Source organism: Oncorhynchus masou, unplaced genomic scaffold (genome assembly GCF_036934945.1).
Source record: "Oncorhynchus masou masou isolate Uvic2021 unplaced genomic scaffold, UVic_Omas_1.1 unplaced_scaffold_531, whole genome shotgun sequence".
In the NCBI taxonomy this organism is placed as follows: Eukaryota; Metazoa; Chordata; class Actinopteri; order Salmoniformes; family Salmonidae; genus Oncorhynchus; species Oncorhynchus masou.
This window is the reverse complement of record NW_027011718.1, coordinates 1-12,526: the sequence shown is the minus strand read 5'-3', so window position 1 is coordinate 12,526 and position 12,526 is coordinate 1. Positions and strand designations below refer to the sequence as shown.

At 44.6% G+C, this 12,526-nt stretch overlaps 1 protein-coding gene across 1 annotated transcript; it reads right to left on the bottom strand.

Moving 5' to 3' along the window:
* Nucleotides 1-1,135: 1,135 nt before the first annotated feature.
* On the bottom strand, nt 1,136-5,179 carry LOC135535909 (perforin-1-like). Its single transcript, XM_064962308.1, has 2 exons — nt 4,961-5,179; nt 1,136-2,796 (listed from the first exon to the last, which is right to left on the bottom strand). Exons 1-2 carry the CDS (start codon nt 5,047-5,049, stop codon nt 2,361-2,363), a joined length of 525 nt encoding a protein of 174 aa, XP_064818380.1. The 5' UTR covers nt 5,050-5,179; the 3' UTR covers nt 1,136-2,360.
* Nucleotides 5,180-12,526: the final 7,347 nt, after the last annotated feature.

The following is a 12,526-nucleotide window of genomic DNA, read 5'->3' as shown; positions in this document are numbered from 1 at the left end:
CAGGTCACATCTCACCTCCATATTGGTCAGGTCACATCTCACCTCCATATTGATCAGGTCACATCTCACCTCCATATTGGTCAGGTCACACCTCACCACCCATATTGATCACCACCCATATTAATCAAAAACCTTTAAAAGGACGGTGATCAGTGTTTAGGGGAAATGGGTCGTTCAATACAAACTGTCATGCAACGTTTTTGAACTGAACACACAGTAGCAGCATCAGACACACACCCCAATTTTTTTACCTTTGTTTAACTATGCAAGTCAGTTAAGAACAAATTCTTATTTTCAATGATGGCCTAGGAACAGTGGGTTAACTGCCTGTTCAGGGGCAGAACAACAGATTTGTACCTTGTCAGCTCGGGGATTCGAACTAAAAGTCCAGAGACAGGTTTACAAAATAAGAGGGAGATGAAGTGCCTCTTAGTAGATTCAAGCTGATGCACCAGCAGGGGAACTGCTCGTTCATCTATCCTCCTTTCATCCTCCCTCTCTCTCTCTCTCTTCTTCCCCCTCTCTTCCTCCCTCTCTCTTCCTCCTGTTTCTCTCTCTTTCCCAACCTGTCCCCCCCTATTCTCCCTCCCTCTCTCTCTCTTCTTCCCCCTGTCTCCTGCTGTTCCTCCCTCTCTCTTTCTCCCGTTCCTCTCTCTTTCCCAAACTCTTTCTCCTCCTCCCTTCGTATTATGATGTGTATAGTTTAAACTGCTCCTAGATCTGTGGCTGATGGATGCCATAAAATATTATGTATCTCTCTAGCAGTGCTGCCATCTACAGGACAGACTGGGTTACTGCAGATGTAGCAGTGCTGCCATCTACAGGACAGACTGGGTTACTGCAGATGTAGCAGTGCTGCCATCTACAGGACAGACTGGGTTACTGCAAATGTAGCAGTGCTTCTATCTACAGGACAGACTGGGTTACTGCAGATTTAGCAGTGCTTCTATCTTCAGGACAGACTGGGTTACTGATTTGATTTGACTGATTTGATTTGATTTGATCTACAGGACAGACTGGGTTACTGCAGATGTAGCACTGCTGCCATCTATAGGACAGACTGAGTTACTGCAGCTGTAGCAGTGCTGCCACCTATAGGAGAGAATGAGTTAGTACAACACCACAACTACAGTCATTTGATTTATACATTTATTTAACAGGGACAAAGCACATCCATGAACATTTCTGTAAATATTCCAGATTGAGACAACTGTCTGTCTGTAGTCCCTGGTGCAGATATTATTTTTCACTGGCTGCATGTGTATATAACATCATCTGCATATTATATATCAGCACCGTATTACCGTGACACATGAAGCATGTCTTTTATATATAAGCTAAAGTGTAAAGTGTAAAACGGATCCTTGTGGGACCCCATTGCACAGTTGCCAGAAAATGTGACTTTCTGGTTGATTCTAACACTGCATTCTGTCAGATAAACTAATCCATCCATTTTAAAGCATTGGGGGAGAAATTTAAATGTTCTAGTTTAGAGAGTAGTGTTCTGTGATTTACAGTATCAAGTGCTTTTAGCAAATATATAAAACACAGCTCCTACCACTTCCACTTTGGCAAATCTCTGAAGCCAATTGCATGGGTTATAATGAGTAATCACTAGTATTCAAGGGATCAGTCAATTGCTTAGAAACCACTCATTCTGCAGCCTTTGAAACAATTGGTGAAATGCTTCTAGGTCTATAATTATTGACCTGAAAACAAACTCCAGACTTGAACATGGTGGCAACAGCAGCTGACTTCCATTCCCTTGGGAAGATACCTTGGTTTATGGATAGATTCATCTGATGTGTTATTGGTGATGTTTAACTATAATATATGTTTTAAAGAAAACATCATCAAAACCATAGACATCTTTGGCTTTAGAGGTTTTCAAGCTCTTTTCACCTCAGTAGTTGGAATCACATCAAACATTTAGAGTGAGTCTTCGCATTGGGTGTTAAATAACTCACTCACTGTCAACTTTACCCCCACATCTAGTACAGACTGAATGAAGAAATTGTTAAAAGCGGTGGCTATAGAGTAGCTCAATCAATATTCATATTTACATACAGTATTTAATCGTTTGACAGCCACCGTTTAATTATAAAGGTACAATGTAATTTGTTGAGGTCACAGACAAGCTTTGATGTGAATAATCATTATATAGTCATCTGAACCCTATAAACTCTCTGATTATACATGACAGATAAAGACATGGGGGGGGGGGGGTGCACCGAGTACCACCCCTGGGGAAAACATATTCTAATTATTCCCCTTGTTTCCAACCTGGTTCCTGGTGAGCTGTACAGGCAACAGACCCACTGCCTGGGATGCATTTCCTCCAGTGTGTTGTGAGGGGTACATTATACAGAGATGTACAAGAACCACAGGTACAGAACTGCTGAACTCTGGACAGGAAAGGTAGGGAAGAGGAGCCCACTCTTACTGTAGAGTGGATTAGAGTGGACTGTGGGGGTGGAGGGTGTTGTGGCTCTGAAAGGTTTGTATTTTTCACACTTGTCCCCGGTCAGGTGAGGGTCACAGGTGAGGGTGTACAGGAAATAAACCCCCACCCCCCCGCTGTTGTTACACCAGAGTTCGTGTGACCCCTGCTCAAGGTCAACGGTACAGGTCAACAGCTTGTCATCTTCATTCACAGGATCGTAATCCCAGACAGCCACGTTTAGACTCAGGTCTTTGTCAAAGGGACCCATGTCAAAGGTAGCATTCCAGACAGGATGGTTGGACGGAATCACATCGGTCTGATGGGACTTGGAACCGTAGGTGACCACAGCAAACCTGTAGCAGGTGGAGAAATAGGAAGTTGGAAACAAACTGAAAAGATTCAAATAGCATTGACATGCCACAGGAGTAGGATCAAACTCATTCCAAGGAGGACCTTTAATACCCTCAGTGGAATGAGTGAGGAGAGAAAACCCGTAGACACTCGGCCCTCCGTGGAATGAGAGAAGATGGGCTACTCCAGTAGGCACATATTGCTTGCCATCCCAAATGGATCCCTATTCCCTATATAGTGTACAAAGTACACTCTTAGAAAACATGGGTGCTATCTAGAAACTAACAGGGTTCTTTGGCTGCCCCCATAGGAAAACCCTTTGAAGAACCCTTTTTGGTTCCAGGTAGAAATAATTTGAGTTCACTATAGAAACCTTTACACGGAGTATTCTACATGAAACCAAAAGGGTTCTACCTGGAACCAAAAGGGTTCAAACCAAAAAGGGTTCTACCTGGAACCAAAAGGGTTCTACCTGGAACCAAACCTGGAACCAAAAGGGTTCTCCTATGGGTTCAGCAGAGTAACCCTTTTGGAACCCCTTCAGTTGAAAAAAAGTTCCACCATAATTTGCAAATAAATTCATTAAAAATCCTACCATGTGATTTTCTGGATATTTTTCTCATTTTGTCTGTCATAGTTGAAGTGTACCTATGATGAAAATTACAGGCCTCTCTCATCTTTTTAAGTGGGAGAACTTGCATAATTGGTGGCTGACTAAATACTTTTTTGCCCCACTGTATTTCTGCGTAACAACTATGGTAACTAACGTCGCCATGACATCGCCTGCAAGCATGATCAGGGATGAAGGTTTATTATTGGGATGAGTCATGTCCTTGAGGCCCGTACTGAGTGATTTCCGCTAGCAAAGGCTATATTGGCTGGCTATATTGTAAAATTTCATAAAAACTAATCTGGGCTGGCTATATTGTAAAATTTCATAAAAACTAATCTGGGCTTTTTGCTCTTAATTTAAGGTTAGGGTTAGGCATTAGGTTTAGCAGTGTGGTTAAGGTTAGGGTTAGGCATTAGGTTTAGCAGTGTGGTTAAGGTTAGGGTTAGGCATTAGGTTTAGCAGTGTGGTTAGGGTTAGGCATTAGGGTTAGGTATTAGGTTTAGCAGTGTGGTTAGGGTTAGGCATTAGGTTTAGCAGTGTGGTTAAGATTAGGGATAGGCATTAGGTTTAGCAGTGTGGTTAAGGTTAGGGTTAGACATTAGGTTTAGCAGTGTGGTTGAGGTTAGGGTTAGGCATTAGGTTTAGCGGTGTGGTTAAGGTTAGGGTTAGGCATTAGGTTAAGCAGTGTGGTTAGGGTTAGGCATTAGGTTTAGCAGTGTGGTTAAGGTTAGGGTTAGGCATTAGGGTTAGCAGTGTGGTTAGGGTTAGGCATTAGGTTTAGCAGTGTGGTTAAGGTTAGGGTTAGGCATTAGGTTTAGCAGTGTGGTTAAGGTTAGGGTTAGACATTAGTGTTAGCAGTGTGGTTAAGGTTAGGGTTAGGCATTAGGTTTAGCAGTGTGGTTAAGGTTAGGGTTAGGCATTAGGTTTAGCAGTGTGGTTGAGGTTAGGGTTAGGCATTAGGTTTAGCAGTGTGGCTAAGGTTAGGGTTAGGCATTAGGTTTAGCAGTGTGGTTAAGGTTAGTGTTAGGCATTAGGTTTAGCAGTGTGGTTAAGGTTAGGGTTAGGCATTAGGGTTAGCAGTGTGGTTAAGGTTAGGGTTAGACATTAGTGTTAGCAGTGTTAAGGTTAGGGTTAGGCATTAGGTTTAGCGGTGTGGTTAGGGTTAGGCATTAGGTTTAGCAGTGTGGTTAAGGTTAGGGTTAGGCATTAGGTTTAGCAGTGTGGCTAAGGTTAGGGTTAGGCATTAGGTGTAAACTCAGATTTGATGACTTTGTGGCAGTGACAGCTAGTGACCGGTCTGCAGAGCTGTTTCCAGAACAAGATGAATCAACAAAAAACGATAACCTGCATCAGGAATTTCTATTGAAAAAGCAGTTATGGCTCTCATTATTTAAATGATCTTTGGTAAAACTGCAATAAACTTTTGCTCGATAGATGAGTAAAAAATGGTGTTTACCCTCCACTACACCTCTGTAGAGAACTGAACAGTTTACCTGTGTTTACCCTCCACTACACCTGTTAGAGTACTGAAATTGTGCAGTAACATAACATACCCTTCAGTGTCTCCTGCTATCCAGTGGTAGTCTCCCACCAGTCCCCAGGCTCTGACCACCGTCACCACCAGTCTTCCCTGTGAGACCATCCTGAGGCAGCAGTTTGAGTCCCGATTAGAGTAACGATGCCCACAGGGCAGTTCCCCGTTGCTCTTCGGGGGGGCATTCTCCTTCAGGTAATCCTGGACTGCCTCCTTTGTATTTTGAACAAAATGTTAACATATTAATTGACATATAACATATAACCTAAGATCCACATTTTAGGTTGTATTTATGCATCCTGTGACAAGAATCTCCAATAAACAAACCCACCAGAGGTAATATAATTATATAACAAACAAGGTTCATCAGGTTACGTCAAACTTCTGGGTTTTATTATCCAACGTTCAAACTCTTTGTAATCTCTGGCCAATAACAATAGAAATTAATAGAATAAAATATCCTTGAAGTGCCTCATGTATTTTACATGTACATATCATAACCTACTAACCCATGTTAGGTCGTGTCGTGTCTTTTGAATCATCAAATGTGAAGACTTATTTTATCAAATCAATTCTCTATGTGTAATTATTATAACGTGACTAAACTAATCATGTGAATTTAATTAACTAGGAAGTCGGGGAACCATGGAAAATGTTCAGATTACAAAGTTATGATTTTCTGAATGTAACTCTTCAGATATTTTAATATCTGATCAATTAGTCTTCTATTCATTAATTATTCTTAACCTCACGTCAGTCTCATTTCAAATGTCGTAAAATTCTTGTTTATCTGCACGAACCCAGCCTCTACTATGAATCATCCATACACAAATTGCCATAATTACTAATTTACTAACTAACTAAATAATCACAGAAATACATAACAAACAAACAGGAGATATTGGTTACTAACAATGATAGGAAGATCCCTAGTGGGCTAAACAGATATGACGGCTTGGTGGACAAAGGAATGGGGGTGTGGCCTGAGAAAGATGATAGGGAAGATCCCTAGTGGGCTACACAGATATGACGGCTTGGTGGACAAAGGAATGGGGGTGTGGCCTGAGAAAGATGAGGGGAAGATCCCCTAGTGGGCTACACAGATATGACGGCTTGGTGGACAAAGGAATGGGGGTGTGGCCTGAGAGAGATGATAGGGAAGATCCCCTAGTGGGCTACACAGATATGACGGCTTGGTGGACAAAGGAATGGGGGTGTGGCCTGAGAAAGATGATAGGGAAGATCCCCTAGTGGGCTACACAGATATGACGGCTTGGTGGACAAAGGAATGGGGGTGTGGCCTGAGAGAGATGAGAGGGAAGATCCCCTAGTGGGCTACACAGATATGACGGCTGGGTGGACAAAGGAATGGGGGTGTGGCCTGAGAAAGATGATAGGGAAGATCCTAGTGGGCTACACAGATATGACGGCTTGGTGGACAAAGGAATGGGGGTGTGGCCTGAGAAGATGATAGGGAAGATCCCTAGTGGGCTACACAGATATGACGGCTTGGTGGACAAAGGAATGGGGGTTTCACGCTGGGGTTTGCTTAGTCTGAAGTGAATTTCATCAAGAGTGGGTTTTATACGTAACAGTAGAAAAGGGCGGTCCATGACGCCTAATGTGATGTCTGGGGGCGGGGCACAATCTACACCCAGAAAGGCCCACGTCATGACACTAGGTAGGTAACCAGCTAAAGGGGAGTGGTTTCTCCTCTCCTAGGCATTCACCAATTAGTACTTCAGTCTCCCCTGGTTTCTCAGTTTGAACCGGCTGTTGTGTCAGTGGCGGTCTCATCGCCAAAACGAAGACCGTCGCCAAAACAAATACGGTTTTGACGAGTTGTTCTGCAGAGTTCTTCGAGGAAGGAAACAGAGGAAGGGTCTCTTACTTAAAATGGCGCCGTTTTTTTTGGCTCCTAAACAACTGTGCTATTTTGTTGTTTTTTAAATCGTTTGCAACTCATTTTGTACATCATTTTGCTGCTACCGTCTCTTATGACCGAAAATAGCTTCTGGACATCAGAACAGCGATTACTCACCTCGAACTGGACAAAGATTTTTTATTTAATGAGTCCGACGCTAAGGATATACTGCTTTGGGAAGAACAGGCCCAAATCCTACTACACCCGGCTCTGATGCTCGTCTAATGGGAGTACAGGAGGGGACCAAGCACGCACCCCTGAGGGGCTCCAGTGTTGAGGATCAGCGTGGAAGATGTGTTGTTGCCTACCCTTACCAGGGCGGCAGGGTAGCCTATTGGTTAGAGCGTTGGCCTAGCAACCAGAAGGTTGCAAGTTCAAACCCCTGAGCTGACAAGGTACAAATCTGTCGTTCTGTCCCTGAACAGGCAGTTAACCCACTGTTAACCCATTTGTTCTTAATTGACTTGCCTAGTAAAATAAAGGTAAAAAAAATAAATGTGGCTTGGCTTGCAAACTATTACGGACTACAAGGGAACCCAGCAACCAGCTGCCCAGTGAAACGCGCCTAACAGGCAAACAAGATGCCTTTTATACTCATTTCAAGGCAAGCAACACTGAAGTATGTATGAGAGCACTCTCTCCGAAGCCGATATGAGCAAGACCTTTAAACAGGTCAACAATCACGAAGCCGTGGGGCAAGATGGATTACCAGGACGTGTACTCAAAGCATGCGTGGACCAACTGACACGTGTCTTCACTGACATTTTCAACTTCTCCCTGACTGGGTCTGTAAAACCTAAATGTTTCAAACAGGCCACCATAGTCCCTGTAACCAAGAAAGCGAAGGTAACCTGCCTAAATGACTACAGACTGTAGCACTCACATTGTTAGCCATTAAGTGCTTTGAAAGGCTGTTCATGGCTCACATCAACACAATTATCCCAGAAACCCTAGACCCAATCCAATTCGCATACCGCCCCAACAGGTCCACAGATGACGCAATCTCAATCGCACTCCACACTGCCCTCTCCCAGTTGGACAAAAGGAACATCTATGTGATAATGCTGTTCATTGACCATAGCTCAGTGTTCAACACCATTGTCCCCACAAAGCTCATCGCTATGCTAAGGACCCTGGGACTAATCACCTCCCTCTGCAAATGGATCCTGGACTTCAGGGCGCCCCCGGTTGGTAAGGGTAGGCAACAACACATCTTCCACGCTGATCCTCAACACTGGAGCCCCTCAGGGGGTGCGTGCTTAGTCCCCTTCTGTACTCCCTGTTCACCCACGGCTGCAACACCATAATTAAATTTGCTGACGACATAACAGTCACATGATCACCGACAACGATGAGCTTATAGAGAGGAGGTCAGAGACCTGGCAGTGTGGTGGAAGGACAACAACCTCTCATTGTGAGCAAAACAATGGAGCTGATCGTGGACTAAAGGAAAAGGAGGCCCCCGTGAGCATCGATAGGGCTGTAGTGGAGCGTGTCGGGAGTTTCAAGTTCCTTGGTGTCCACTTCACCAACATGGTTCAAACACATCAATCCAGTCGTGAAGAGGGCACAACAAAATATTTGGCAAGGGTCCCCAGATACTCAAAAAGTTATATAGCTGCAACATCGAGAGCATCCTGACCGGTTGACTCACCGCCTCGTATGGCAACTGCTCGACATTTGACCGTAAGGCACTTCATAGAGTAGTTTGTACTGCCCAGTGCGTCACTGGGCCAAGCTTCCTGCCATCCAGGACCTATATACTACGGTGTCAGAGGAAGGCCCAAAAATGTTTCAAAAACTACAGTCACCCAAGTCTAGGTCCAAAAGGCTCCTTAACATCTAGACCCATGAGACTGCTGAGCAATTAATCAAATGGCCACCCGGACAATTTACATTTTCCACCCCCCTTTGTTTTTACACTGCTGCTACTCGCTGCTTATTAACAATGCATAGTCACTTTACCCCTACCTACAGTACATGTACAAATTACCTCAACTAACCTGTAATACCCGCACATTGACTCGGTACCGGTACCTCCTGTATATAGCCTCCTTATTGTTATATAATTTTCTTGTGTTACTTTGTGATAGATTTTTTAAACTTTCATTTATTTAGTAAATATACTATAAATATAGTAAATTTATATTTATTGAACTGCTTTGTTGGTGAAGGAAGTAAGCATTTTACCTATTCTATTCGGCACATGTGACAAATTGCATTTATTTGAATATCTTACCTAGTAATTTTCTTTTGTAGCTTGGGCAACTACAGTTGAAGCCGGAAGTTTACATACACTTAGGTTGAAGTCATTATTTTGGCAAGTCGGTTAGGACATCTACTTTGAGCATGGCACGTCATTTTTCAAACAATTGTTTACAAACAGATTATTTCACTTAGAATTTATTGTATCACAATTCCAGTGGGTCAGAAGTTTACATACACTAAGATGACTGTGCCTATAAACAGCTTGGAAACTTCCAGAAAATTATGTCATGGCTTTAGAAGCTATTGTTAGGCTAATTTACATCATTTGAGTCAATTGGTGGTGTAACTGTGGATTTATTTTAAGGCCTAATTTCAAACTCAGTGCCTCTTTGCTTGACATCACGTGAATATCAAAAGAAATCAGCCAAGACCTCAAAAGAAAAAACTGTAGACCTCCACATGTCTGGTTCATCCTTGGGAGCAGTTTCCAAGTGCCTGAAGGTACCACGTTCATCTGTACAAACAATAGTACGCAAGTATAAACACCATGGGACCACGCAGTCGTCACACCTCTAAGGAAGGAGAAGTATTCGGTTTCCTAGAGAACTTTGGTGTGAAAAGTGCAAATCAATCGCAGAACAACAGCAATGGACTTTGTGAAGATGCTGGAGGAAACAGGTACAAAGTATCAATAACCACAGTAAAACGAGTCCTATATCAATGTAACCTGAAAGGCAGCTCAGGAAGGAAGAAGCCAATGCTCCAAATCCGTCATAAAAAAAACAGACTACGGTTTGCAACTGCACATGGGGACAAAGACCGTACTTTTTGGAGAAATGTCCTCTGGTCTGATGAAACAAATATAGAACTGTTTGGCCATAATGACCATCGTTTTGTTTGGAAGAAAAGGGGGAGGCTTGCAAGCCAAAGAACACCACTCTGGAAGAAAATGCGTGTCGACGGCCATACCGGATACCAGAAGCCTGGAGGGTGGCGGTCAGCGGGAAGAGACGACAATGCTAGAGATGGGGGTACTGGAGGAGTCCCACAGTGAGTGGTCTAGCCCTATAGTGCTGGTACCGAAACTGGATGGAACCGTCCGCTTCTGCAATGACTTCCGGGACCTGAATGAGGTCAGTAAGTTTTACCCCAACCCCATACAACTGGTGGATGAACTGATCGACCGCTTGGGTACGGCGAGATACATCAGCACGTTGAACCCGACGAAGGGGTACTGGCAGTTGCCGCTGGCAGCATGCTCCCAGGGGAAGATGGCCCTCTAGACCCCGGGGGGGGCTACTATCGGGTTATTCCTTTCGGGCTCTAAGGGGCACGGCGACCTTTCAGTGACTTGTGGACTGCGTCCTGCGGCTGCAAAGTGAGTTCGCGGCTGCTTATTTGGATGACATTGTGCACAGTGACAGTTGGGAGTCCCATCTTTGTGACAGTTGGGAGTCCCATCTTTGTGACAGTTGGGAGTCCCATCTTTGTGACAGTTGGGAGTCCCATCTTTGTGACAGTTGGGAGTCCCATCTTTGTGACAGTTGGGAGTCCCATCTTTGTGACAGTTGGGAGTCCCATCTTTGTGACAGTTGGGAGTCCCATCTTTATGACAGTTGGGAGTCCCATCTTCGTAGGTTACAGGCAGTGGTAGATGCACTAGGGGATGCAGGTCTGACCGCGAACACCCACAAGTTCAAGCTGGGCTACACCGAGGTTGGGTACCTGGGCTATCCGATCGGGAGGGAAATGTGAAGCTCCAAGAAAAAGAAAATCGCTGCCATTAGGGAATGGCCGGTCCCCGATCCAAGAGGCAGGTGTGATCATTCCTGGGGTTAGCAGGCTACTACAGTCGATTTGTACATAACTATGGCACGACTACCCCAGATAGTGCGATGGACAGAGGACACAGAGGCGGCATTCCAGGCCCTGAAGGATGCCCTATGTTTGCACTCGGTACTCGTTATCCCGGACTTCTCAATAAACCTCCTGGTCCAGACAGACACGTCTGACACAGGGGTAGGGGTCGTTTTGTCCCAAGAGCAGGAAGGGGAGGAGCACCCAATTATGTATGTCAGCAGGAAGCTCCTCCCGAGAGAGAAGTTGAACTCGATTGTCGAGAAGAAGTGCTTCGCCGTGAAGTGGACACCCTCAAGTATTAACTCCTCGGGAGGAAGTTCACCCTGATCACTGACCACGCCCCCATATGTTGATGATGACACGAATGACCACACCCCCATATGTTGATGATAACACGAATGACCAATGACAAGAATGCCCCCCCCATATGTTGATGATAACAAGAATGACCACGCCCCCCATATGTTGATGATAACACGAATGACCACGCCCCCCATATGTTGATGATAACACGAATGACCACGCCCCCCATATGTTAATGATAACACGAATGACCACGCCCCCCATATGTTGATGATAACACGAATGACCACGCCCCCCATATGTTGATGACAATACGAATGACCACGCCCCCCATATGTTGATGATAACACGAGGGTAACAGGTTGGTCAAGGTACTTTGTTCATGTAGGTATGGGTAAAGTGACTGTGCATAGATAATAGACAGCAGGTAGCAGCAGTGTAAAATAAATGGAGGGAGGAGGTCAATGTAAATAGCCCATTTTATTTTTATTTTACTAGGCAAGTCAGTTAAGAACAAATTCTTATTTTCAATGACGGCCTAGGAACAGTGGGTTAACTGCCTGTTCAGGGGCAGAACGACAGATTTGTACCTTGTCAGCTCGGGGATTTGAACTTGCAACCTTTCGATTACTAGTCCAACGCTCTAACCACTAGGCTACCCTGCCGCCCCATGGGGAGGTCAATGTAAATAGCCCATGGGGAGATCAATGTAAATAGCCCATGGGGAGGTCAATGTAATTAGCCCATGGGGGAGGTCAATGTAAATAGGCCATGGGGAGGTCAATGTAAATAGCCCATGGGGAGGTCAATGTAAATAGCCCATGAGAGGAGGTCAATGTAAATAGGCCATGGGGAGGTCAATGTAATTAGCCCATGGGGGGAGGTCAATGCAAATAGCCCATGGGGGGAGGTCAATGTAAATAGGCCATGGAGAGGTCAATGTAAATAGCCCATGGGGGGAGGTCAATGCAAATAGCCCATGGGGGGAGGTCAATGTAAATAGGCCATGGAGAGGTCAATGTAAATAGCCCATGGGGAGGTCAATGTAATTAGCCCATGGGGAGGTCAATGTAAATAGCCCATGGGGAGGTCAATGTAAATAAGCCATGGGGAGGTCAATGTAAATAGCCCATGGGGAGGTCAATGTAAATAGCCCATGGGGAGGTCAATGTAAATAGGCCATGGGGAGGTCAATGTAAATAGGCCATGGGGAGGTCAATGTAAATAGGCAATTTGATTCATTAACACACATTAACACATTATTATTTGTTGTCAACCCTGTTGCCTAGT

Bases quoted from the DNA above. Each gene is read 5' to 3' on its own strand.
- LOC135535909 (XM_064962308.1), bottom strand. From the start codon at position 5,049: ATGGTCTCACAGGGAAGACTGGTGGTGACGGTGGTCAGAGCCTGGGGA. The intron at 2,797-4,960 runs GTATGTTATGTT...CACCTGCTACAG, and splicing joins ATAGCAGGAGACACTGAAGG to GTTTGCTGTGGTCACCTACG.